Below are 26,461 nucleotides of genomic sequence, written 5' to 3' on the forward strand. Positions count from 1 at the left end.
GAGTTGGTTGTAATTGGTCCGTGCACTAGTTGAGAAGATATAAAAGGGAGCTGCGAACGACCTGAATCCTTACCACTCTGGCCTTTTGGCTTAGATCAAGTGTAGTATCTGTTCTTAATAGTTTAACCACTATTATGAGGGCACCGCCCTCATTCTTTGGTTATCAAATTTTTGCCGCCCTTGTTCCTTCGAGCTCTGCTTGCAACTCGAGAGACATGATGACCTTGCCACTGCACTATCGGCCTGCGTCGTCGGGGGTTCTTTTTTCCCAAACTCTTTCTCTTTGTGGAGTCGCTACTGCTTAGTCTCTTTACTTTGCATGGTGCTTGGCAAACAGTATGAGGCTTGGTTTTTTTGTGAAATTAAATGTTATTTTTGTGTCTATAACTGTCCGTGATAAGTTACAAGAATTAGAGACTAAACGGTGTGGGTAATCCAGCCTGGGTCCTCCGAATTAGGTACAGAAAAACTGAACATATGTATGAGTGGTCGTGATGAAGAGGGTATCACCTTTCAAGTCCGGATCCAAGCTAGATAACCACATGAGGCTTCAACATAAGAGTACACAAAAACATACACCCACCGCATTTCGTTGTCGCGGGAGCCATGCAGTGGGAGCAGGCTTGCCTTTCGACGACGGATTCGATGCGTTTCGAAACTTCGCCATGCCTTGGTTGAATATGTAGCTGGACATCAGCACTTGCTCTTTGCGGCGTTGCTTCTCGAGATCGACCCGCATCGCCTGCAGGTGTTGATTCGTGAGCTCCCGACCAGACAGCTTATGATACAAAGTTCGCGTACCCTTTCGCGTTGAACTTCCTCCTTCAAATCTTTGATTTGAGTCTGGAAGCTTCCTTCAGCCTCTTCGAAAGAGGACTGCACGATGGTTTAAACATCAGAACATTGATGAGTCAGGTAGACCTAAACTCACCGTCGAACGGCCACCGAGCTTGGCTTGCTCCTCCTTGAAAAGCTTGTCCTGAGACTTGATAAACTAAGAGCAGGACTGAGCGAACGACAATCATCTTTGGCCGCATCACGTACCTGCCGTGCTTTGGCGAGTTTATCTTGAGCAGTTTTCAATTGCTCCTTGATAACCACATTGTCTTCATGCAAAGCTAATAACCTTGCCTTGACGTCTTCTGGCACATCTTTGCCAGAGACCGATGCTCGCAAGTCACTGGTAGCAGTCAGCGTGCAGACCACCATTAACAACTGCAACGACCTACCCAAAGACTCGCTCACGCTGGATCATCTTATCTCTCTGACCAATACCGTCGCTCTGCAGGCTCGCTTTTTCTAGCAGGAGCCCATTGACCTGCTCCAATAGCATCTTATTCTTTTCGTTCAGCTCCCTGATCTGGTTCTTTAAACGATTCATATCAGCTTCCATGCCCGCCTTGTCTTCCTTGAGGGATTCTCGCAATGATGCAAGGATGTCGACCTGGTCCTTGTTTACAAGATTCACTGCGAAATACCGCCAGTCAAAAAAGAGTAGCACTTTCGAGATCCGAGGACTTACGATTCGATTTAGCAATCGTTAGCTCCCTCTTCTGAGTCTCAAAAGCGACTTCAAGCTCGGCGTGCTCTTTCCGCAAAGAATCTAACTGATCGACTGTCTCGTTAAGACGTTGTCGTAGCGCAATTGCAGCTTCCGGCCTGTGAACGATTTGAATCGGCTACTTGTATAGGAGAGATTCACCTACCCATCTCCTAGTGCTTTACCACTCCGTATTTCCTCGAGGTCGCGTTGCAGTACCAGCTTTTCTCGATGTGCGGTCATATAATCCGCTTCGTACCGTGCCTTCATCTTATTGGCGTCTTCTAGCAGGTTCTGCAGGACAAGTATGTGGCTGGTATCGGCTTCGTTCTTCTTCGCTGATTTCAACTCCCTTTGCAACTTCTTCACCTGCAGCTTCAAATCCGTCATCGTCGTCCCTGTAATGGCATCGTCTAGCTCTCCATCGAGACCAAACGAGTTGCCCATGAGCTCTTCTTCAGTGAGTTCATCATTATTCCCCAAAGGCTCTGTCGCCTGCGTCTTCGACGTAGTGGGTGCCCGATGCGAAGTGAGTTCCATCTCGCGCATACGTTCCTGGTAGAGCTCCAACATCTCGGTATCCTTCTTACGCTCCTCGGTAGTAATCTTCAACTTCGTACGGGCTTGTTCCAACTCGAACTTCACTGTCTCGATATCTTGTGAGCGTGTTGAAACCCTTCCTTCAAGTTCGGCTATCTGGTTTTTATAAGATTCTATGAGTGGCTTGAATGCGGCAACCTTGCGGTAGTCCTCCTCAAGCGCTGCATTCTTGTCGACGAGATCGGCATTTTGTGCCTCCAGCGACTGAATGGCAAGTCATTGAAGTGGTCGACATGGTTACAACAAAGAACAAACCTTGACGTGTTGGCGAAGGTCAGCGCCCTCCTGGAGTTTCTTCTTGTACTTCTCCATGACATTCTCTGTCTTTTGTAGTCTATCGGCTGCATGGCGATACCTATGTGTTTGAGTACCAAGGTCAATCAGTGATTGAGATAACACATACTCATCTACTTGGTCTTTGAGGCGCGCAGCCTCGTCAGCTTTGACCTGCAACTCGTCGATTCGTCGTGTAAGGTCAGTCACCAACGATGTGTGCTTGTCAAGCTCGGCCTCCGCCATGGCAAGATTGTCTTCGCTCTTTTGGCTAGCACCTCCGCAGTCATAAGACGAGATCTAACTGAATGGTTCGAACATGTACTCACAGTTCAGTGCGAAGGCGCTCGACCTCGGCACGCATCATGCCATACGCATTATCATTGCGTCTGCTCTCAATGCCCCTTTGTGCTTCACGTAACCGTGTCAACGCATCGTCCTTTTCAGATACCATATCGTCGTAATTTGTTTGTAGCGTCCTGTGGTCTTCAAGAAGAGCCTGGTAGACCTTCTCTACAGTCTCCTTCTCTGAAAGGATCTGGCTCCTTTCAGACTGTATGAGGTAGTAATGGTCGTCTCTGGAGATCCCATCAGTGACTAAAGCCCATTCTTCACAACTAACGACTGACTCTGTCATGCTGGCTTCTCCAAAACTGATATCCCCTTGCGAATCACTGATTTTGCTCATCACCTACATACACGCACGCATCAATAATGGTGAATACTCCACGCGTGCAATCAGCATACCTGCTCAATAGCCTTCATCAAAAAATGCTGGTCCCCCTCACTCAACTGCTGGATTCGGGCAATGATCTCCTTGTTCTGCTCGCACTGCACCGCGATCGCGATCGTGATCCGACACATGATGAGCGTCTCCCCGACATCGCGGTCCTTTGCAATCGCCTGCAAGTTCGGAACTTCGAGACCGCTGGTAGGTTTCTGCAAGACTTCAGCAAAGTACTGCGTAAGGAGGCGATAGAGACGCTTTAGTGCGCTGAACCGGAGAACCCAATTATCGGAGAGCTGTGTGGAGGACCTGCTAGACTGCCTGAAGTACTCTGCATCTCTGACGGCGAGTTTAGTTTCTTCTTGCAATTAATTACAGATGGATGGATGACGTGAGACATACACTAGAGCGAGAACATCGAAGAGTGCGGCCCCATCGCTGAGGTCGGCGACGGTGGTGACTGGCCGGGCTAGGTTGAATGTTGCGAAAAAAGAGATGAAAGCGTTGATCTCTCTTCTCTCCTGCTCGGACATGGCTGTCAGGATTGCGAGCCGGTGGTTAATGCTCTCCTTAGGAATTAATTATGAACGATTTTCATTGGCTGATTATAACTACTTGGGCACCACATACCGCTCGGACTTTAAATTGACAAGCGCTCCGAGTCAGCCCAGGCTCAGCCAATAGAAATTGTGGCCTCAGGGGTTGTTGTCTTCGCCCACACCCGTTATGCCTTTGGGCTTCTTAGTGGTGCAGTACTGCAGTAGACTATTCCCTCTAACTAGTGACGCGAAAGTGTACGTTCTCACGTTACTATGTAGTAGTTGTCACTCAGATCTTGCCTTGCATTCTTACATTCTGTTAGACACAAATAGCCATGCAAGCTCCACCAGGACGAGAAACCATGCAACAGCACGACGCCGTTGTAAACTGTGCGACGGTACTTACACGATATGAATGTCTGTGCACCTCAACGTCATGAGTCAATGAATAGTGAATTATTGCCATAGATGTACGCTACATACGAGCCGCTGTAGCCTCTTAACCCCTGTATAATTTCGAAAACCAAAGTGTCGAGCAGAATAGCGCCACTGCAAAGAGATAAAATATTCTTCCTTCCTTCATAGGATCGCCATTTGCAAGGAAATTGCGCAGCGGAAGAAAGATAAGACCAACGACGAAATTGCTCGACCCTTGAAAATTGAAGTAGGAGACGGACTTTCGAGGGCACAAATGAATACTTACAGTTCAGCGACAAACCCACTGATGAAATGGCGGACACAGCCTGCATGGGGTCAGTGAAGGAGCTATGCACTTCGTGGAATAACTGACATGGGGTGGTGCCACCTCGGGGATGATGACAAACGGAATAGGACCTAATCCGAAGGCAAACGACCTTCAAGATAACATAAGTTGCGGAGAAGAATTAGATATAAGCCACGTACATGACAAAAGTGGTGATTGCGATACTGGACAAAGTCACGAGACCGCTATTCAGCCCATAGCCAACAGCCAGATGAGATAGAAGAGCGGCAGCAACTGATAATTGGATTAGTTGTTTCCTGCCCACTCGCTAGGTACCTGTTAAGTTGCTGCAGATACTTGAGCATGACTAAACTCGCCTCAATAAGGAAGATCGGCGGAAAAGTCATGAAAAAGTTGACAATTGTGATTACCAGCGAAACATATGATGCTAGTTCGGGAAGGGATTTAGAGAGTATATCGTTACTGTAGTACAAGACTTTGGTACATTGAGAGATGTTATATTGTGCAAGTGAGTGTTCTGCTTACCTGCGTTAATTCCTGATATTTGTTGGGATGTCATAGCGGCAATAATTGTCAATAGAGGCCGGCGAAGTTCAGTAGAGGCAAACACTTGAGGAATAGTCATTGCAGGTTGGCGGACAGCTGAGGGGCTTTCTGTGGCGCTATCACTGTCTGGTAACAGAGGTTCCTCGCTGTCTTGTTCTTCAGCTAAAGATACGATTAAAAAATTGACTCGGTAAGTTAGTATCTGCTCACGATCTATACGCGAAGCATCATGGATTTCGCCCCACAATCTGTGAATCGCTAACTTTTCTTGATCTACCAGTCCCTTTCGGTTAAGATACGAAGGGGACTCTACGACAAACGGGCTGCTGAAATACTGGAAAATGGATATCCCCGATGAGATGAGCAGTACAAAACGCCATTGTCGGGGAGTAGCAAGACCGAAGCCCATTCCTTGGGTGACCATTATACCGATGACTATAGCCAACTGTGTTAGAACGCCTAACGAGACAGTCGATCAATATTACTGCTCATTCATGAACTAAGAAACAGCACGAACCCAAGTTTCCCTTGATTTTGACTGGTGCTATCTCAGACAGGTATATTGGACAAAGACAAATGCCTAGGCCAGCTGCGAGACCAACAAGAAATCTGTGGGTGTGGGAGATTGTAGCGAATATTGCTAGTATGAAGCACATACCTGCCAAGGATCAGTGGACCTACGGAAGAAGACAGTCCAAATACGGCTGAACCAACAGCTGTGAGCACAGCGCTGAGACGAGAAGCACCTTTCCGCCCATAACGGTCCATAACAATGTTAGCACTCAAACTGCCAAAGAAGCCTCCCATGGTATACATGGATGTCACTACAGAGAATGTTGCATCGGACATGGGGATACACGTGGGTAGACCATAGTACATTGGGGTAGTTGCATCAGCGATTTTGCACGTCAGGACAGCTTGTAGCTGATTCAGAGCGGACGTGTGATAACCATACTTGTACAAAGACGTGAGCAGGGCATAGACTTGAATAGGGAACAATATTGGGTAAATACCTGGAACGAAACAGTGAGGACCCATAGACATACGAGCCAGCCGTACTTGGTAAATGTATGAGCGCCCTCAGATGTCATCTGAAACTTATGAAGACAGTAGTACAACTGCCAATGCGGACAACCGCTGCGTGGCCCGGGCAGCTGTCTCGAGGTTTCTCACGTATCACTGACATAATGTACTAAAACGTTAAAGTCACGTTTATCGTTATGCCTCCCCGTCCGGCGTGTACTAGTAGCGGCAATTCCGGCAGAGAGCGGCAGTAAAGCTGATGGCCAACAACGGCACGTCGGACATTGAAAATAAAAGGTACACCAGCAGGTATTGATACTACTCTACTTAAAATTTACTGACAGAAGCCGTCCACATCCAGGCTGCAAACAGTAACTGTTGGAATGCGGCAACTGAGATGCGATGTTCATACGAATGAGTGTACACTATGTAGCTATGTATAGTTTCTGAATTTCTGCCTTGGCTTACATACAATCCCTAATCGGCACAATACACGTGATGCGAGGTGCGAACTACCCGTGACTGTAAAGTTCATGCCTAAGGCTAGGTGTACACTACTACCTAGCACCCACCCGCTGTTTGACACTAGGCTTAAAGCCATTTCTTTCATATATATGCTACGGTAATGAGCTTGTCGAGAAGCCGCGCCGCCCGTTCCTGTTACGAACATCCAGCAAGCCCAGTCACACACTTAATGCACCCGATGCACTCAAGTATCATTGTGCACCCAGCGCCATCTATTCCCATGATCTCTTCTGGTATCGCGCCTTCTCCAACAATGTCTTACTATCCAATGTCACCCAGTCTTTCCGCCTGCGCAACGGATCATGACACCTCGAGTTTCTACCCACCCTCCTAGCGTGACTCGTGAGTGCCGCATCCATTCTAGTATCCTGTTGCACCTTTGCCACCGCATTGTTCACAAAATGTATCTATGTCCTATGATATGAATTCTACATGTTTCGTTTACTTCTATCTACTCCTGAACTCGGAACGTGCCTGCGACTTGGTGAGAATAACGCCGCACGGCGCACCGTGAGTTGGTGAAATTTTACTTACATAAACCAAATTAGGAAGCCACCCCAATGAGGTATCATCGCTTAAGGTTTGAGGCTGAAACTAACCAACTGATGGTTTCAAACTTTCAGTGACCTTTTCGGCGTGGACTAGGCGAGTCCATCGAGGTCACTAGCACTTCTAGGCATCGCTACATCTCTAGTAATGTTGCAAAGCATCGTGCACTCAGGCTCGAAGTGCGGTAAGTATGTAACGTCTGTGACAGATGTTGTTTCACTGACATGAACTAAATTTTAGCCTAGTGACGTTACGACTTTAATGCCATCATAATATTGATGCTGCTACCCCCGCTCGTTCTGATGGACTGAGCTGCTGCATTGCGTGGAGAAGGTATGCATTATTATGTACGTAGTCAAGCTCAAGCTTTGGATTACCTCCGGAGGGCCACATGATCCATTCTGATCATTCTTGTCGGTCATTTACCTCCACATGATGGTGATTCGGTACCTTCACGGTTCCCAATTCGGGCAAGCCGCACTACTAAAATTTGATCAGAACGTTTGTATGCCACTTTCCTCTTCCGCCTTGCCAACATAGCTGTGTCCTACACGTTCAGCCCGACCTTCACTCTTTCTGCCTCGAGCCTCGCTGGCTTCTACGCTCCTTATAACTCACGCTCGTTTTGTTTCGTATCATGTCACACACTGCATTTCTCGCAGCTGCTATTCTCGCATTTGCATTTCCTTATGTTTATGCCGCCACTTCCGATCAATGGCGAGGTCGATCGATTTATCAGTGCGTGTATCTAGCCATTTCACCAAGTATCTGATCGATTAATTTCTGTAGAGTCATCATCGACAGATATGCATTGCCCGAAGGTGCTGACCCTAACCAATGCCCATCGGGGACCCGTACGTGGTGTGGTGGGACCTGGAATTCGTAAGCACCGCGAGCGCTCATTTTTACTTTATCCTGACTTCCCACAGTCTTCGCCAGAATCTAGACTACATTCAAGACGCAGGTTTCACCGCAGGTACGTGCAACTTCACTCGTAGTCATTAAGATGTCTGACTTGATATTTCAGTCTGGATAAGTCCTGTTTCCCAAAACTATGAGGGTCCGACTACGCCATATGGAGACCCCTACCACGGATACTGGCTTGCGGATGCTTCTCAACTCAACTCTCGGTTTGGCACGTCTGACGATCTCAAGGGTCTTTCAGAGGAACTGCATCGTCGCGGAATGTGAGTGCATTCACAGACCAAAAATCACATTGTTGAATCTTTCAAGGTACTTGATGATTGATGTCGTTGTTAACGATGTCATGGCGACTTCGATAACCCCCGATTTATCTACATATATGTTCAAAGAACAGGTAAAATTACTCTTCCGTGTGCTTCATACATTCAATTGCTGAGTCATTCATATGTAGTCGCAATACCATCCATATTGTGCCATAGATTGGAGCAACACCACTAGCGAGGAACAATGCTGGTTAGGCGACACCGTCGTTCCTCTTCCTGACCTCAACACGGAAGACCCAACTGTTGTTGCCGGGTTCGGTGACTGGATTCAGTCCTTGGTTAAGGAATACAATATTGATGGACTCCGGATTGATGGTAAGTGTGTTCAAACAGTTTTATGATCATAATATAATGAAGACTTTACCAGCTGCGAAGTAAGGTTTCCCTCCATCCCCCCCACTCACACTAACTGAGGTGTAGACATGTCAATATCGACTTCTGGCCCGTATTTTGTGGCAAAGCCGGTGTATTTTGCATAGGAGAAGTCTTTGGTTCAGATATCGAGTAAGGTCTCACCGGTCTATCCTGCGCTGTTTAACACAAATTTGTATTGCAGCGACGCTGCTCTCTACCAAGGATCCAATGCCCTTGACTCAATTCTGAACTATCCCATGTACACCGCACTCCTTGATGCGTTCACCCTTCCTGGGCCACAGAATATGAGTGCTGTTGCAGATATGATTGGGCAGGAGGCAGCGAAGTTCAAGGTATGTGGTCCACATCTTTCTGTGAATGCACTCCAATGGTTGTAGGACCCCACACTTCTCGGGAACTTTATTGAAAATCAGGACATTCCTCGCTGGGCGAATATCTCTGTCGATCCACAAAGTTTATAGTAAGCTCTTTCCTATATTGTATCCTGCAGATCCTAACTCAAAATAGCAACGCCATGGTGTTCAACTTTATGACTGATGGGTAAATTGCATCACCGTGTTTGCTAACAAATCGCTGACATGTGAGAAGCATACCCATTGTGTATTATGGTCAAGAACAGGGCTTCAGCGGGAATAGCGATCCTGTGAGTTTGACCTTGCTGTTTCATTTCGATGCGCCTTAACATTGCCGCAGTATAATCGCGAAGCAATGTGGCCTTCGAAATATGCCAACACTACAACATACCAACTCATAACCACATTGAATCAGGTATGCCATAGTTTGAATTTGAGGGCCTAATGTTAACCATTGCGTCTCACAGTTCCGCAATTTCTTGGTGAATAACACCCAATGGGCAACCACGCCGACGCAGGTGCTCACGACATCACCATACGGCATTGCAACCTTGAAAGGGGATTGTGTCTCCATCATGACCAATATCGGATCTCCCGTAAGTCCATGTGAACCTTGCGAACTTTTATCCCCGCATCTTCGATTTTTTCTGATCTTACCATACCCTATTATTAGCCTCAAAACATCAGTATTCCCGTGTATACCCCGTACCTTGCAAGCGCGTCACTAACCAAGTCAGCTGCTTCTCAAATTTAACTTGGACATCAGAACTCACATCCTGTTATAGTGTATTGACTTGTGAACAGTGGCCAGTAGGCAGCAATGGCACCATCAACGCACAATATAGTTTAGGAGGCGTGCCTCTTGTTCTCTATCCCACTACTCTTCTGCAGGATTCTGGTTTGTGCGGGAACTCGGACACCGCGACAGGTTCGGCCACATACGTATCCTCGGCCCTGCGCATCCATCGTCCTGTCATATCTCTTTTAGCTGTGTTGTCTTCTTTGTTGTTGGGCTTTTTGTCTTCTTTTTGGTGATGTTTAGGGACGCTAATGGATAAATTTTCATATCGACTGAAGTTCCTCGCATCCTCGACTACTCTTGGAAGCTGTCGGGTGTGACTCAGCAGGCATCGACGATGTCAGGTAAGTTGAGTTGACTGGTATGTGGTTTGCAACATATCATATTCATTGAAGCGAGTGGACCATGATTAAAATCGAAACGTGCAGGTATCCCGGGGTGAAGTGCGCTGTTGATGTTCTATTCATGTTTCCAAACGGTAAGTATGAATTAATGTGGCCAAGTGGTATGGGGTACAGCACACAAGCTGGACAATTCGATCTCGCTATTGGCCTGCTGTAAGTAGGTCAGACCGCACGGGCTCAACCGTTACACCAGAAGGTAGAATACTTTAGTGACGGTATATGCTACTCGGGTAAGCCAGTATGGATATGCACCCTGAGCCCATCTGGTGTGATGCAGAGATTTCATGAAACGCAGTGCCTGCCGATTCAGGAGTCCACTCGTATTACCACCTATGTACTAGCACCTTTTTCGATAACAGGAATCGTTTGAATTACCCAGGCCGTCGAGCACAAGCTCTGGGCTGTTCTGAGATGTGGTGACCGACCTTGACAATAGCGGTCGAAATGCCGGAATGCCGTATTTGTTTGAAACCGAAGCTATCGCCAAACAAGACACACGATCTGTCCATTTGCGGCAATCAAGGTTGAACTTTACGTCGGCTAGGAGCAAACTATCAGGACTCGGAGTCCACGAAGCTGTCATCAATTCCCTCGATCGAACTCATCAAGCTAGCTAAGTCTGAGTGGAGGCTGTGCCCATTTGTATACATATCTTACTCCTGAAGGAGTATGCTGCTATCTGTGAGTACTAGTGCTGCTGTGTCCAGTTACATTTCAGTACGGTGATCAAAGATATCTGAGCTTCAAGCGGGCTAGATATCTTAGAGTCTCGCCTTCCACATCGACCACGTTTGAGGACCACAGATCTGACGGTTTAAATTGAAATTTCAGGTTGTTTGTTTTCCACATCACTCCTTGGACCTCTCCTTAGCATCAGCATCAAGCTTGTCGACAAGATGTTCATCAATAGCACCCTCAAGCACAAACTCACTTTTCGGCGCAAGAGCGAGGGCTCTGCTTCCAGAGTCGAATTACCTGCGGATACAAAGCCTGTGATCGAGCCCAACTCGCCGACCGCAACATCTTCTCCTTCATCTTCGAAGGCTCACAAATTTCGCATTTTCTCCACTCTCACGCACATCAAAAAGATGTCTCTGGCTAGCGTCTTCAAGAAAGGCCCTGTTAGTTCTCTTCTCAGCGTTATGCGCTACAATCGACTTACTTGTTTTTAGTCGGTCCAAATACCTCCCACAGCGCTACATTGTACAACTTCTGCCGTTCCAGATATATCAAGACATGTCCTAGCTGTTTCTGAAGATGGCGTCTTACATCCCACGATGCCCTTGGAAACAAAACATTGGGAGGGCGGTACAGAATTTGGGCTTATATCTTCCGCTATGGACAGATCCTCAGATCAGGAGGATATAAATCCCAATCCTCCTGGTAGTCGCATAGCAGATCGCGTGACCAGTTTGCGAATGAGAACTGCTGCAGTTTGGGCTAGCATTCCGGCCACCGTGGAAGGACTACCAGCTTCATGCACATCTAGTGAAACGTCTACTCCAGTCAAATCCCAGATGAATTCCTTGGAGCACTATGAGACTACAACTGTCGCGTCTGCAACGGTGGACAGCCCATCGTTTTCGTCACCTGCTACTTCTGTCACGGCAGTGTCAGATTGGGGTCCGCGGGACTCTTTGGCCAATCTCAGCATGACAGGCTACAAACAAGAGCGGATACGCGTAATGCCAAAAGTATGTTTCACGTTCTTGGGTTAATATCGAGGCTTATGACATTGTGAAGGTCTTACCTGCGTTGGATGTCGTCTCCCTTGCACAGCTGCCAGAGCTGGGTTTGGCATATGCCAAACCTCCGTCTGAATGTCGGACGCCCAATGGGGACAAACTTGACTATACCCCCAGTACTCCTACATCTGGTTGGGAGTCATCCCCTGAGATACCAAGTAGCTCATCAGGACAGCGCGCAAGTTCGCGAGCAGCTGGACACCTGGACTCACCTTCTCCGAGCCCTCGAATGGCTCGTACTATACCAAGCACTGCCGGCTACCCCAACACTGCCAAGGAGCGATCCTTCCATTGGTTGCCAGTCGTGCAACTTTTCACGAATTCGGACGAAGACCTCGCAACGTCCAGCATCCGAGGCTCTCTTACCAATCTGTTCCAGGGACCGCTCGCAGCGGAGATGCCCCTTCACCCATGGTCGTGCGCAAAGATAGCTCGTGCTGAAACCAAGCGAGCGTCTCGTAAGAAACAATCGGACAAGAAGGGCTTCTTTACTCGCATATCTCGCTTTTTGGAGGCTGGTCCTCAAGACAGTATTCCTGTCTCATCCAAAAGGTATGCCTCTACAATGTGCTCTTCCGCTTTGGAATTCATGCTGATAACTCGCACAGGTAGCATCACTTACTCAGGACTGCATAAGAATTTCCCTCTATCACTGTTGCTTGTGTTTTTTTATTCTCATCGTCATCCCATGGTATCACCTTTCATCTATGCGCTCTGGAGCACATTATCAGCCTAGTTTATGATACATCGCACACATCCATTTCTATCCATCGCATACGTCACGTTCTCTCGCTCTCGTTCTCGAGTTATCCGCTTTTTCATTGCAATTGGACCATAGGAAGTCGTGTTATCTGTCTACTTCCAGCTCTGGTACACGGTACAAGATTACATTACCCCGGATCTGCAATTATCGGCTTTCACATGTTCAGGCTGCAGTGCAAACGTGAATTTCAGTGATTGAGGCTGTGCCGCGGGGTTTATATTACACCACGTCGCTCCGGATCCGACTCCACCTCTTGACCAGAACATGTCTTCCGGAACTACTGCACAAGCAAGTCCACCATGAAGTATGTGAATCAGGCATTTGACATTCATGAATATAGGACCCTACATGGAGATCGAGGGAACAAGGTGAAGAAGCAAAATACATTCACGAGAAGGCGAGGCTTCCCAAGGGGTTACTGCATCAACCATGGCAAGCATTACTTACCGGCTTTCTATACACAGGAGCAAGCTCAGCTCGCTGCTCTCCATGAGGAGCAGGGAAAGCGCTCCACTACATCTAATGACAATACCACAAACGATGCCGCATCATCCACCAAGGAGCGTGATTTTGAAGGTGGCTTTGGTGGCCAAGAGGATTTGGAAGATCGGTACGCAACAACTAGCGGAGAGCACTAGCTTGGGCCTAGCATTACAGGCGTCGTTGAACAAGCATAATTAAGCGTATCAGAAGTACGAGCAACATGAGACACGACGATAGATGAAAGAAACTGATAGCTATATATACTAGGATGTTATATAAATGGATGTCGGTGTATGTCCTATGTATGCCCGCAGAATATGTAATGGGTCCGTCACACGTGTAGGTAGGATTGAAAGATAGTAATACTGTCAAAAGAAGGGAAGATACTATATAAGTTGTTGAAGTTCAATTTGAGTATAACACAAGGTTCAACAAGTCAACTGATGAATCTATCGTCCTACCGTCCTCCAGATCAAGTAGCCCAGGAAATTCCAATATTAGTATTAGTGGTCCAGTCAAATTCACAAGGAGAAAGGTTGTGTTGTCCCAAAGTTAACGAGCGGCGTTATGATTGATGACGAGGGACGGGGGTGATGAGCGGAGCAGGAACCGCTCGAGCGGCAGCTCCACTGCTACAAAGGGGTGAAGGTGGTGCGGCGGTCCCAACCCATGGATTGAGATAGCTGCACGATGCAATGCCAACCATTCCACTTGCAGTGTCGGAGGGATTCTCCCAGCCATTCCCAGCACTGGCGGTTTTAACAGCATGAGCAGAAGAGTACGTGAATGTAGGAGGGGGAAGGGTTGCCACAGTTCCCGTGGGGGTATAGGAAGGCAACAAGGAGACAGCACCGGCATTACTGATCTGAGCAGGCGGCCAGCTGTACGATGAAGTAACGGCCGCAGCAATCTGACCTGCACCTGCACCCCCTGTTTGCCATGCTTGGAGAGGAGGACTCCATATACCTTGATTTGCGCAAGTTCCTGATGCAACGCGAGGGTCTGCGGGCATCCACCCATTCTGCAGACCAAGCTGGTACGACCATTGCGGTGACTCAACGACACCAGAAGTAGAAGAGTTTCCGATTTTCCATGTCCAGAAGAACCAGTTCTATAGACATTAGTTCATATGGAACCACGACTTCTAAAGAGAATCGCTTACCTGCAAAGCATCCATGCTGGCCAAGGCGAATTGCTCGATGCTTGATTTCATGGTCGAGTTCCAACTCTGCCAGTCCGTCCATGGCGTGCAGCTCCCCATGACAGGCCAGGTTCCTGGAGTATATGTACCCTCGTAACGTGTTCCAAGTCCCACACCGTTCAGATAAAGACCGCAGTCAGTAACAGCATTACTGAATTCTCCGGCAGCTGTGAACCCGAATGCGTTCATGGAGGTATTCATCGTGGCACCCCAGGCAGAGCATGGAGTCTGAGCGTAAGATGACATAGGGGCAGAAGACTGGGTCTCAAAGCACATATAAGGATGATTATCGAGAGCAGCGCGGTCAGCATTCGGGAGCCAGCCAGCCCATTGAGGAAGACCGAGGAATCCATCGTGGTAGGAAATGAAGGGACCATTGCCTGCCCCAATGCCCGAAGCCTCGCGGACGTTATTGTATGCCTGCATATAGCTGCAGTGCAAATTATGTTACCGTTACCGAGTGTGGTGGTCCACAATCACTAATACACTTACTATCGAGAGAGAGCATCCTGGCCGATCGGGGTTCCTTGGGGCTCATTTGTAATGCCGAAAATGGTAACAACATTCTGGTACTCAGGCTGAGAGATGAACTCTGCGAGGATCCGAATATAATCTAGTGACCGCTGGGCATTTGCGATACCCATCGGGCCGTAAAGAACGTTTATTGACCCGAACTTGCCGGAGTGATTCCACCCATTCTGGCTTCCAGGAAGGGCATGGAAGTCGAGGTTAATGCGAATACCATACTTACGAGCCCACTGAATGGCCTTTAAGAAATATCTAAAACTTGCTTCAGCAGGGTAACGGGATTGGAAGGATGATGCGGACATACGTCCACGAGGTCTTGGGGAGGAACGGTTCGCCTGATCGTACCTCGATCGCCCAGTATGGAAGAGGAATGCGAACGAAATTCAGTCCTGCTCCAGCAATTTCGGCAAAATCTTGTTCGGTCTGGTAACCGATTAACATCTTCAGTTCCTTCACTTGCAACATGAAGAAAAACTTACAATGAACGTTTGATAATGCGTTTCTAGTTGCGACAAACCGCCGCCTGGTGATGTATCAGCGGCCATAGCTTCGCTCAGCGTCCACTCATCAATAGCTGTAGGGTATTTCTGGTAAAGAGCGGGTGCGCTAAGATAAATATAAGTAAGGTTCATGGTTCTCGGAAGCGAAGATAGACTTGCATAAACTAGTACGAAACATCAGTACAGTGTATTAGTCAAACTGAGACTAACTCACGGGTTCTGTAGTAAGCCAACCACCCAAATTGACGCTATAAACAACAATGTGTCATTGTAGGTACAGGGAATGGCAGAGAAAAGCATACCCAAAAATCTTATCAATGCCGAACCTGAAGGTCTGGTTGAGGGGAAGGGTCCACGACTGAGCCTGAGCATTATTGTTGAATGGATTTTGAGGATCCCAATACCAGGTACCACCAAAAGGGTTCAAGTACGTGAAGGTAGTACCATCCTCCATTGTGATGGTGCTGCCATTGCCACCAGTGACAACATCGGAGGCAGGTTGACCGGATGAAGAAGTTGAGGTGGAGGTGGGACTGCTGGGAGAGCCAGAGCTATTATTCGACGATGATTTTGGCTTTAGCACGACGAGATATATAGGGACAACGATAGCAACGAGTACTATGACAGCTGCGAGAATTGAGCCAGCTATGATAAGTCCACGCTTTGATTTTACGCGTGGGATTGCGTATGCTGACCGCTTCTCAGCAAGGTAACGAGGAGAGTTGGAATTCCCACCCTGACCAGAGCCAGAGTTGTACTCAGGGTCATTGGGATCATCATGGTAGGCAGCAGACTGTTCTGCCTGAGGAGTATCATTATTCAAGGCGTAGACAGAGGAAGTAACGACAGAAGGAGCTGTTCTGAAGGTATTTTGGGTATTTTGTGACGCGAAGGAATCTCGATATCCATTGGAAGGATCGTCGTACAAAGCTGCGCCAAGAAAGCGTGGTTGGGCTGCACCCGGGGGTGGGGTGTCAGCAAAATAAGACATTTCAATAGGAGGAGTGTCGAAACCGGAGGCATGGGGAGAGGAAAGATCGCTGTAAATAGAATCCCTAGGTGGATCTTGAGTCAAGGGTAAAGGATCGTAAGGAATATCTTGAGAGTGTGCGTTATTATTGGGATACATGGTATCTGGAGGAGGGGAAACGATGATTTCAGGCTGCGGGTCCTGGCTGGCCATGGATGGAAGAGAAGGTTAGTTCGGCATAACAGAAATGAAGAAGAACTTTATGTAAATGGCTGCGCTCAACGGCCTCATGGGATACGAATCTGATCGTCCAGTAGAAAATAGACTTACCGACTAGGGATAGTGGCAGTGACTAAGACACAAGTCTAGTGAACGCCAGTTACACAGCAGGGATAGCTAAACGAGAGAGCTGGGATGTAATGGTGGGTTTAGAAGAAGAACAAATACTCGGCCGAACCGAGAACGTTCTCAGTCCGAATTTTGACACTGCCTCCGAGTCTTACGAAACTGTCGAACTGTCGTGTTTAAATTAGTACCTGTCGTGAGGGCCGGGCTGGTTCAGAATTCGATGAACAGTATTATGGCAAGTTCGTTCAAAAATACCATCCAGTTACAGTCAAGACGCCCGCTATTACAAGCTAGCCTATCTGAGATTCGAGAATTTCGAACCAGACCAACTCAAGAAGAAAGAGTCTGGGACGACGAAGGAGGTATCAAAGTGTGTGACCTTGCCACCAATTCGTTTTATATTGCGATTCCCCATAACTATATTCGAAGCCATCGAATTTGCAACTTCCCTTGGTGAACCCATTGAAACCTATTTTCCTTCTATGGCAGGGCAAACCTACCCTGAATCAACTGGCCCTGGCTATAACACACTGACTTGTATCCACTCGTGAACGTCTCCACCTGCGCGCGCAAGTGTCAACCCCGGCATCTGCGGGGTCAGACGTCAAGGGACAAAACGCCACCTCCTATATATCCAGCAAGGCACAAATTTACTCTTCAAATTCAGGCGATATCGTCTCTCACCCGCAAACTCCTGCTACTTCTAGCTTTCCTTTCATGTATATCAATGCAACTGATTGATATCGATGTTCATTCCGTCTATGATTGCATTGTACATAATAAAAAGGTGCGCGATGTTCAGCCTTGGCAGTCCGCCAATGTCATGTCTTTATGTAATCTGTTATCAACAACAGATCAGCGCTCAGCCCGACAGCCCTTCAAGCTCCCAAACCTTGCCAGTCGCCACCCTCAACTCACATAGCCATAGCAGGTGTGATTCCAATCGTCGTTGATGCGCCCTCCTCCTGAGTGAGTTTGCTTATGTACACTGACCACTTTCACGGAGTTGCCCAAAACCGGGTATGATGAAAAATGCATGTTGGTGCAGCTTATGGAATCAACACACTGCGAATACTTAGGATCACGACAATCTATGATAGGGTAACTCTTTTCGAATGTCACCGGTGTCACCTGTGAGATCCTATGACTTACATGCGCCCGGGCAGGCAGCCTTTGGGTTCCGGTCTAAACTTATGCTCGGCAGACGTCACCTCATGTACTCTATAATAGCTGCGCACTTGCAAGACCCGGTACCCACTTACGTGAGAGCTCGGACGTGTTGCAAGACTTTTAATGGTTTCACATATGACATCGGTTCTCTTGATTTATTTTTTCGACAAGAACATTGCAATCACCTGATCCACCAAACAATTCGGTTCCGATCGCAGCTTCCCAGCTAAGCCTATCCGCAAATCACACAGATATTTGTGTCTTCGAGTTCGCCGTGATTTCGGGTTGCTAAACTTAGCTATTGCAAGGACGGCATACTACATAGCCAACGGAAGCCGTTCGGATTGCAATCACTTGTTTTATGATGCTTATTGTCTGATCCGATCTCGCATCGATCGTGCGCAATATGTCCAGTACTGTATCAGCATCTGACGCTTTAGCCCAAACTATTCATGCACACAACAAGCGGTTGCTACGAGGAAGAGGAAACAAAGTTTTTTGATCGCTTTCTATACTTAGCCAACTAGAGCGGCCAAACGGTATTCTCGACTCCCGGCGTGGGTGTGTGCACGTGGTAACACTCTCAGAGCTACCCCGTGCACGGCGCATGGCGATTTTCACACCGACTGACTGGTAGTCTGGTACGTGCACACACAAGTACTGTCGACCGGCCCAGAAACGAGTCAAGCCAATGTGCTCATGACATGAGGAAAGGATCGACTGAGAAGGAACCACGGAATGCGAATCTGCAGTGCGAAAGACGAAGGGAGTAGGGAGAGGTCTAAACTATATGACGCAGGCTCGATATACTTGCGTCAAGGTCTGTAGCATCATATGGTGATTATCTGCTCGATCAACTCAACCTACAGCAAGACGCTCCACCGACCACGAGCAGGTTTCAAAGTTATATCATGGTTCAACATTCAATATTCAATATTCATGACTCATCTTTTTTTCTTGTCTAGGATACCCCCCGCTATTTTATCGCATATCCACTCCACCGCACCAAATTCACTCGTCTGTCACTTTCGCTGCTCTCGTCCTTCTCCAGCAATTAAAGGAACACTTTCGTACCGCTCGAGGATCTTTGGGTCACCGATTTTTGTGTCCACCCAGATCTATTTTACACCGATTGGAGCGGTCTCTGTGGTCGTATGCGGCTGTGGCCGCGACACCCGAAGGTGATGTACTGGTTGGTATCCAACCAGTACAATGTAACAAGCCAGAGTCTACATATGAGGAGAACTGTTCATGACATTTTAAATTGACAATTGGATATATTCGTACATGAATACATTGTAGTTAACGCGACATCCGAAGATCAACTGCCAAGTCAGCAACGAGAGTGGTAATGAAAACAGTAACGAAGGAGAGACATCGGCGAGGGAAAGACTGGGAAAGACAATGACAAAGGGAACACGAGCAATGCACAATTGGACATGGTAACGAGGGGCAGACCCGGGGGAAGAAAGACAACCTGAATGATCATCCGGGGGCGGTGAGTTGTATTCTATGTAAATTCGAGGCATGAGAACCAATTGCCAATTGTGTAGAATGCGCGAGGTCTATGTGGCGAAACAGTTTCTCGACTTTCTTACTTGCAAATCCTCTACTGCTCAACTACACTTGACAGGCTCTCGTTTCGTCACAACCGCATTCCGCTCCCTCATAGCAGCCGGCGTCTCGTTTCATTCCATTAAAGTCTTCGTTTTGTTGCTGGTAAATGAACTCGACGCATCCGAATCATTTTCGGCCTTGATTCTGCATCGCGAGTTGCTGTGAATCATCCTGAACTTTCTCCACAGGTTCGAAACGATCTTTCAGGTCGCAAAACCCTTCGGATTTGAGCCCAAATTTTAGTCTCACCACCATACCATGTTGCTAATATTTGTACAAATCAGATATCATTGCTAAGCGCTAATCGATGGATACACATGGAGGAATATATGTGTGGTGATGTTAGTAAGTGGAACCGAACATCTAGGGAAGAGTCTGGGGTGTGCGCGTGAATGACGCGATGGTGCCGGAACCGAGGAAGGTCCGACTCGGAGTGGTGACAGGCTCTCGCCACGTACATAGCGCCGTTGGACGCCCCGCAGCCAACGTAACGCTCCCTAAAGGACTGGCATCAGTTCTCAGCTGATGCCGCCGGCCAGCGCATACTGCCCATGTTCATACTATTCTCCGTATCTCAGCAAACCCTACCCAGCGGCCGCCCACCAAGGGCATCTGTCTAAACTTACTGCAATCATTTTTTACCGAGGCTAGCGGCTAGCCTGATTCAGCCTAGTGTGTCTTTACTCGGCAAGTTGACGCTTTTCGCTTTGAATATTATGTCAATGGCATGATCATTGATTAGTGTATATACGTGATGCAAAAAATTGGGTCGTTCGTTCGTTCGTTCAACCTTCGCTCTGTATATCGTTGATGTACGACTGAACATCTTTGTAGCTTATGCGACCCTACATGACGTATAATCGCATCGAAGAGATGCAGCCTTTTTAAAGCCTATAGCTAGTTTAAACGGACCATGTTGGCGAGCGAAGTACGGTACTAGTACTACCACATTTGTACATTGCACAGCATTTGACTTTACGTCTACTATGTAGTACCGTCGCGAATGCCAGCTGGCAAATGTCCGGGATACACGCGTTTCAACTACGGGTCACTTGAATGGTTGTGCCAACGATCTCATTATCGGGTTTGTGTTCAAGGCTACGTTCTTCCGTCTCACGATGTGGACGCCATCTATTCAAATAAAAAATATTCAGTATGCTTCGATTTTACCTTCGGGCAAATATAAAGTGGATACGAAACTTTGTCAGGTGCCAGCGTTTTCTTTGTTGCACTCTGCGCATCTCACTCGCCGGTAAGGCATGGTGCTTGCAAGCTTACTTTTGCTCGCCCTCGGCGCGATCGTGAGTCAGACCACCCAGGTCGCCGCACTGGGATCAGCATGTGGTGTGCCTCTCACTACAGGAAACGCATTATGGGGAGAGCCTTACTGGCTTGAGAATATCCACCATCAGGGTGTGGCACCGTTTGCGCCTAATGCGACAAAATATAAAGTGTTCCGGAACGTGAAGGAATATGGAGCTGTGGGCGATGGTGTGCATGATGATACTGCTGCTATCAAGTGCGGTGTCCTTCGCATCAATGATCTTATCCTAACGCTTATGTTTTTTGTAGTGCTGCAATCTCCACCGGTAGCAGATGTGGTAACTTGACTTGCGGTTCATCAACGTAAGTCACAACTTTTCCAAGATATCTAGTGCACTCTCAGGCTCGATGGCTCGTTAGAACCACTCCGGCAGTGGTCTACTTCCCAACAGGGTGAGTATCTGTGTATAATGTCGAGTTTATTTTCTGATGCGCTTAATCAGAACCTACCTCGTGTCTGCTCCACTTCATGCATACTACTACACAGTCATGGTGGGCGACGCAAAAACACCCCCGACGTTGCTTGCCAGTGCTAACTTCACAGGAATAGCTGTAATTGGTGCGGAGCAGCCTCTTTAGTGTGATAATACCAACTAACGGCGAGATCAGACGGTGACCCGTACACAAACAATCAGAACTGGTATACCAACCAGGTTAGCTTGTACGTGTCTTTCGAATTTCATTGTATGCACGACATCGATGGCTTATTATTATGAAAGCTACCGGTCAGCGCGTAATTTCGTTATCGACCTCACACGAATGCCTGCGAATGTCTCGGCCACTGGTATTCACTGGCAAGTCTCACAGTCGACGTCGCTGGTCAACGTGGTAGTCAACATGTCTACCGAACCTGGAAACAATCACCAGGGTATGTTGTTGTTATGAATGATGGGATGTTCATTTATTCCTGTTCCTAGGCATGTATATGGAGGATGGAAGGTAAGTGAACATCGCTATATCGACAAACATAATATATGAACACTAGCAAAGTGGTGGCTTTATGGGAGATCTCGTATTCAACGGGGGAAAGTATGGTATCTGGGTCGGAAACCAACAGTAAGTGTTTGCGTCCATGTTACTCTCCGAGTCCCGTAGCATATGATACATCTGCTCACAGGTTTACCGTGCGTAATCTCACTGTCAACAATGCAAACACAGGTAAGATTTACGATGTATGTTAGTATACTTGACCCATATCACTTCCCCCAAGCTGTGTTCGGATCATGGAACTGGGGTAATATTTGATCTTTTGTTGTGAGTGCGCAATTGATGAGGTATAGGATGGACATACCAACGTGTCATAATTAACGACTGTCAAGTCGGTTTTAATCTTTCGGGTGGCGGGAATGGAGGAGAGGCCATCATTGACGCAGTGGTCACAAATACCCCTGTCTTCATCAAGACACCCAAGCCGATAAATGGCTCTGTTTCAGGATCCCTCGTATTGAATAACATCCATCTCAACAACGTTTCCACAGCTGTCATGGAAAACGGTACTGCTATCCTTACTGGTGGAACAAGGACCGTTGACTCGTGGGGCAAGGGTAACATCTATACAGGAACGCACCCGAACGGAACGTTCACACAGGGCAACATACACTCTGCACATAAGGATTCGAGCCTTTTGGACCATAATGGCTTCATCGTTAGCAAAGGACATCCCATGTATGCTGACTATTCAGCCGATCAGTTCAAGAGCGTCAGGTCATTGGGAGCCGTCGGAAATGGGATAGCGGATGACACTGAAGCTATTAAAGCTGTGCTCGCAAAGGTATCTTTACACGATAGTCTGACAATATTTATACTGATTGAAATTTGGGGCAGTACGCTGGATGCTACATCATATATTTCGATGCTGGCATCTATAAGGTTACTTCGACTATACAGGTTCCAGCAGGAACACGAATTGTTGGAGAGGCTTGGACCCAGATTATGGGCGCCGGCCTTAATTTCAATAATAAAGAAGACCCGAACGTTGTTGTACAAGTCGGTACACCAGGCTCGCAGGGCATTACGGAGATTACAGATATCGTGTTCACGACGCAGGGACCAGCTGCAGGCGCCATTGTCGTGGAGTGGAACGTCCGCGATCCCCCTGGTCTCCAAGGAGCTGCAGGAATGTGGGATTCTCACTTCCGGTGAGTTCCCTTTGATCTCATTTGGAGTTTTTTTCGCTGATTTGCATCTGTGACAGGCTCGGCGGAGGCAAGTTTAAACTTTTATCACAGGCGGACGTTGACTTATCATTCTTTATTTTAGCTAATGGGACCCACCTCCAAGACGCAGAGTGTTCCGCGGGATCCGTAAATCCAGAGTGTTTTGCAGCTTTCCTTGCTTTGCACATCACGTATGGTGCATCGGCTTACCTTGAGGTGCGGCGTTATGACCTTAGCAATAGTAGTTAGAGCACTGATTTCCAATTTCTTTCACCAAGGGAACATGGGTTTGGCTGGCAGATCACGATCTCGACGGCTCTCACCAACTAACCTTGTTCAGCGGGAGAGGTATTTTGTCGCACTCTCAGGGTCCTGTCTGGATGATTGGTACAGGCGAGTTTGTCCTTCTAAGCACACGACGGGTATACTGATTTCGCATAGCCTGTAAGTATCGTACTTTGGGTTTCACTCATACATTCATAGATGTTCTCTACAGCGGAACATCATGTACTCTACCAGTATAGTTTAGTCGGGGCGAAAAACCATTACATGGGTCTGATCCAGACTGAGACGGTAGGTGAATCCAAAGACGACACGAGTTTGCCTCTGATATCTCTGCATAGCCTTACTTCCAACCTGATCCTGCACCGCCAGGGCCATTCGATATCTCAAACGTTTACGATGATCCGACGTTTGCAAATGGCACAACTATGGCTTGGGGTCTCTGGGTGCAATCATCCACTGATATCATCGTGTTTGGTTCGTATTAATCATGTGCTCATATGATGCTTGCGTTTACGTGCTATGCATTTTCCCCAAAGGTTCCGGTCACTACAGTTTCTTCCAGGTGAGGCATAGCCGAAGTGAACTGGGTCGTTTCTAACCATGCCTCCCACCAGAACTACAGCACGGCATGTGGGGGTAATACTACATGTCAAACACAGATCGTCAACGTGGACTGGGCCTCTTCCATCAGCATATACAATCTGGCAACCGTGGGGACAAGATACCAGCTCAGCATCGAAGAGAACGGGATCATCTATTTTGCCAACGACTCGGAAGGCTTTTCGTCCACTGTGACGCTATGGAGCCCTGCGCGAGCTATCTACCCATAAAATTTATATCCTATAGAATCCATATACCCCTTATTTATTCTTCTTCGATCACAATTAGTGGGAGAGGTTTTTTATTGTAACACAGTCATTTCTCTACACATGCGTGCAAACTTCTTAATTGCCTCCTGTGTGATCTTTACATCCATTCTTTGTTCCAACTTCTTACATTTAGTACTGGACAGTTTATGGTCTTTGCTTTAATTACTGTAGCAAATCTGGTGATGCGTTTGTAGCTGAGTCATCAAGGCACTTGGGCACCTGTATCTACATTGGATGTGCTTGATGAGTGGTGTTTGATTTAAGGTGACTGCTTGGTGAGTGTCATTTAAGTTTGAGCATCTAGCTTTGTCTACCACATGATTGGTTGATCACCAAGGTCAGACAAACAGTAATTGGGCTAGGCTGAGCATTAGCTTGATTCAGATGCTGATGAGATTGCCACTGAATGGAAGAAAACTTGACAAGTGTAATGCATTAACAATGATAGTGAATTTAATGCATATCTTCGGGGCACATTAGTGGACTACCAATTTTGTAACAGGTGTTACAGACCACACAAGGTTTCACAAGGTGCCACATGACACCATAGGTCTTACAAAATTCACAGATACATAATCAAATATCACACCACTCATAGGCTACTAATGGGTGACTATCCGTAGGCAAAATAATGTGGAATAGATTATAACAGACTTTGAAAGATATTTGCAAAAGATAATCTGTACAGAAAACACAACCGTAACGCATCTGGATTAAAATAATTCGGTCAAAACTGCAATGGACGATCTACTACTACAGTACCACAATCTGGTGAATGATGGAGAAGAGACAGCATTTCTTGACAATGAAGAAGACGTGAGGATGTTAGCAGCTACACTCGTTGTGATGCATAAATGATTCTATATGTTCGTAGTTAGTAGAACGACCCTGTGGTGGTCACAGGAATACGTTAGACTTTAGTACACACATGAAATCAAGTCTTTAATAATAAAAAAACAGTCATGGTAGCTTGGGGAACGAGTTGTTTTCGCAAGTCTAGACTTATAGGGAGAGAATGGTGTCGGCACTGCTCACCTCGTACCCTGGCCGGTCGCAGTGGTACGTGTCAACATCATCTGCTGATAGCAATCTTAAAATTTCAGCTAAAAACTTCGCCAGGGAGCTCAGGGATGGGACTGCATATATTGGGAAATGTTTGGACCAGGTGGCGACCATCGCCATGCTGAACATGTGTCAGGCGGACCTCAAGTCATGGATTAGTCAGCAGATAGCTTAGGCGTAGTGGCCCAAAACAGATTTAATCCGTCGTTTATAATCCGGAATAATCTGTAAGGGGGGGGCCCCCCCCCCCTTCTAGATTTAGAGTTTGTAAGGGGGTCAAAAAATAATGTTTTGCAAATTCGACGCAAATGAACAGTGGCATCGCGGCACGACTTGCTTAAATGGTCTCTTTTATTCTATCTTATTTTATTCCACATTATTTCAGCCTACGGATAGTCACCCAATGCCTACAGATGATAAGGTAAACATCACATGATGTGACAACAGTGTGACAATCTCATGCAATCAGTTTGCCAGAGCGGCAACAGCATTCAGAGTTACAATCATCATAGAATTAGGGGGAGTTACAGTAGTAGATGAGCTATGTAGTGTAATAGTAGGATGTATACAGATTGGTAACATATATGGGTAGGACTATGGGACTTAGAGATAACTCAGGCAAGTTTTGAGAGCAAGGTTATTGAATGTGATAAGACTTGTATTGACTAGCATTATCTATTCTGAAGCAGGTGACAATTAGTATTTTGCTATGCAGAAGTTAGAACAAAACATGCACATTTTCTATCTGTGAGTTTCCAGCCTCAGGCTCGCTGTGACCTCCATTTTCCCTTCCCCTCTTTGCTGCACATGCAGCCACGACATTGCTGATCTGTGTGTCATGACAGCGCTTTTGTCTTCCCATGATGAGTAGTGTGGCAGTGCAATGGCTGACACTGTATTTCTGTTGGAACTTAAAGTTCATTTTCTATCCATAATCAAGCCCTACAAAACTCTTAGAATTCAAAATCAACTCACTGCTTCCACAGAACACCAATATACTCAATAGATCAATCACAGACTGGTTATTTCTATATTTTGCATAAACTAATTCTATATATTTCACCTCTGTTAAATTGTTTTTGAATATTTCAGCTTCATCACTCTAATGTAACACTTGGCATGTGATGTTTGATGATTTCGCATGACACCTACCTTACTATAGGAGTTTTGGCAAGTTGATGCATCTATTCCTCCCACACTTCTGTGGAGTTTTACAT

The 26,461-nt window shown here is 47.0% G+C and overlaps 9 protein-coding genes across 9 annotated transcripts; 6 read left to right on the forward strand and 3 right to left on the reverse strand.

Moving 5' to 3' along the window:
* Positions 1-62: 62 nt before the first annotated feature.
* Positions 63-3,709, reverse strand: F5147DRAFT_606494 (HOOK-domain-containing protein). Its single transcript, XM_041432345.1, has 14 exons — positions 3,543-3,709; positions 3,161-3,479; positions 3,043-3,104; positions 2,743-2,991; positions 2,544-2,684; positions 2,396-2,495; positions 1,707-2,344; positions 1,523-1,659; positions 1,230-1,467; positions 1,045-1,180; positions 932-994; positions 802-876; positions 584-742; positions 63-530 (listed from the first exon to the last, which is right to left on the reverse strand). The coding sequence occupies exons 1-14, from the start codon at positions 3,671-3,673 to the stop codon at positions 507-509; spliced, it is 2,472 nt and encodes an 823-aa protein (XP_041296799.1). The 5' UTR covers positions 3,674-3,709; the 3' UTR covers positions 63-506.
* A 407-nt stretch (positions 3,710-4,116) lies between these two features.
* Positions 4,117-6,128, reverse strand: F5147DRAFT_676210 (general substrate transporter). The gene is made up of 10 exons (XM_041435999.1): positions 5,963-6,128; positions 5,608-5,903; positions 5,467-5,558; positions 5,160-5,408; positions 4,929-5,111; positions 4,760-4,878; positions 4,583-4,710; positions 4,470-4,533; positions 4,383-4,422; positions 4,117-4,330 (listed from the first exon to the last, which is right to left on the reverse strand). The coding sequence occupies exons 1-10, from the start codon at positions 6,038-6,040 to the stop codon at positions 4,179-4,181; spliced, it is 1,401 nt and encodes a 466-aa protein (XP_041296800.1). The 5' UTR covers positions 6,041-6,128; the 3' UTR covers positions 4,117-4,178.
* Positions 6,129-7,683: 1,555 nt separating this feature from the next.
* F5147DRAFT_569288 (glycoside hydrolase family 13 protein) lies at positions 7,684-10,056 on the forward strand (the record flags this gene model as incomplete). Its single annotated transcript, XM_041430946.1, has 15 exons — positions 7,684-7,784; positions 7,836-7,928; positions 7,976-8,022; positions 8,074-8,233; positions 8,280-8,364; positions 8,422-8,612; positions 8,708-8,797; positions 8,850-9,000; positions 9,046-9,128; positions 9,176-9,208; positions 9,257-9,311; positions 9,362-9,436; positions 9,489-9,617; positions 9,695-9,753; positions 9,807-10,056. The coding sequence occupies 15 exons, from the start codon at positions 7,684-7,686 to the stop codon at positions 10,054-10,056; spliced, it is 1,602 nt and encodes a 533-aa protein (XP_041296801.1).
* A 691-nt stretch (positions 10,057-10,747) lies between these two features.
* F5147DRAFT_676218 (uncharacterized protein) lies at positions 10,748-12,895 on the forward strand. Its single transcript, XM_041436000.1, has 5 exons — positions 10,748-10,905; positions 11,056-11,345; positions 11,397-11,918; positions 11,968-12,521; positions 12,578-12,895. Exons 2-5 carry the CDS (start codon positions 11,121-11,123, stop codon positions 12,579-12,581), a joined length of 1,305 nt encoding a protein of 434 aa, XP_041296802.1. The 5' UTR covers positions 10,748-10,905; positions 11,056-11,120; the 3' UTR covers positions 12,582-12,895.
* Positions 12,896-13,193: 298 nt separating this feature from the next.
* Positions 13,194-13,370, forward strand: F5147DRAFT_560588 (uncharacterized protein; the record flags this gene model as incomplete). Its single annotated transcript, XM_041430582.1, has 1 exon — positions 13,194-13,370. A coding segment is annotated over one exon (177 nt), but the record flags the coding sequence as incomplete, so codon positions are not given.
* Positions 13,371-13,780: 410 nt separating this feature from the next.
* F5147DRAFT_569813 (glycoside hydrolase family 5 protein) lies at positions 13,781-16,435 on the reverse strand (the record flags this gene model as incomplete). Its single annotated transcript, XM_041430968.1, has 7 exons — positions 13,781-14,326; positions 14,378-14,846; positions 14,909-15,196; positions 15,249-15,367; positions 15,424-15,550; positions 15,651-15,692; positions 15,747-16,435. 7 exons carry the CDS (start codon positions 16,433-16,435, stop codon positions 13,781-13,783), a joined length of 2,280 nt encoding a protein of 759 aa, XP_041296804.1.
* Positions 16,436-18,414: 1,979 nt separating this feature from the next.
* Positions 18,415-19,404, forward strand: F5147DRAFT_676227 (uncharacterized protein). The gene is made up of 2 exons (XM_041436001.1): positions 18,415-19,161; positions 19,220-19,404. Exon 1 carries the CDS (start codon positions 18,767-18,769, stop codon positions 19,115-19,117), a length of 351 nt encoding a protein of 116 aa, XP_041296805.1. The 5' UTR covers positions 18,415-18,766; the 3' UTR covers positions 19,118-19,161; positions 19,220-19,404.
* Positions 19,405-20,746: 1,342 nt separating this feature from the next.
* Positions 20,747-24,159, forward strand: F5147DRAFT_676232 (glycoside hydrolase family 55 protein). Its single transcript, XM_041436002.1, is given in 20 exon segments — positions 20,747-21,068; positions 21,122-21,175; positions 21,233-21,265; positions 21,316-21,431; positions 21,482-21,533; positions 21,592-21,740; positions 21,790-21,811; positions 21,863-21,928; positions 21,990-22,030; positions 22,083-22,106; positions 22,153-22,643; positions 22,697-23,010; positions 23,067-23,077; positions 23,132-23,244; positions 23,307-23,420; positions 23,431-23,434; positions 23,525-23,601; positions 23,652-23,787; positions 23,850-23,875; positions 23,928-24,159. 20 exon segments carry the CDS (start codon positions 20,809-20,811, stop codon positions 24,141-24,143), a joined length of 2,319 nt encoding a protein of 772 aa, XP_041296806.1. The 5' UTR covers positions 20,747-20,808; the 3' UTR covers positions 24,144-24,159.
* Positions 24,160-24,920: 761 nt separating this feature from the next.
* Positions 24,921-25,419, forward strand: F5147DRAFT_649516 (uncharacterized protein; the record flags this gene model as incomplete). Its single annotated transcript, XM_041433344.1, has 4 exons — positions 24,921-24,998; positions 25,057-25,102; positions 25,152-25,241; positions 25,286-25,419. 4 exons carry the CDS (start codon positions 24,921-24,923, stop codon positions 25,417-25,419), a joined length of 348 nt encoding a protein of 115 aa, XP_041296807.1.
* Between the last annotated feature and the right edge of the window lie 1,042 nt (positions 25,420-26,461).

The sequence above is a fragment of the Suillus discolor genome, assembly GCF_016758755.1.
Source record: "Suillus discolor strain FC423 chromosome Unknown F5147scaffold_8, whole genome shotgun sequence".
Taxonomy (NCBI): Eukaryota; Fungi; Basidiomycota; class Agaricomycetes; order Boletales; family Suillaceae; genus Suillus; species Suillus discolor.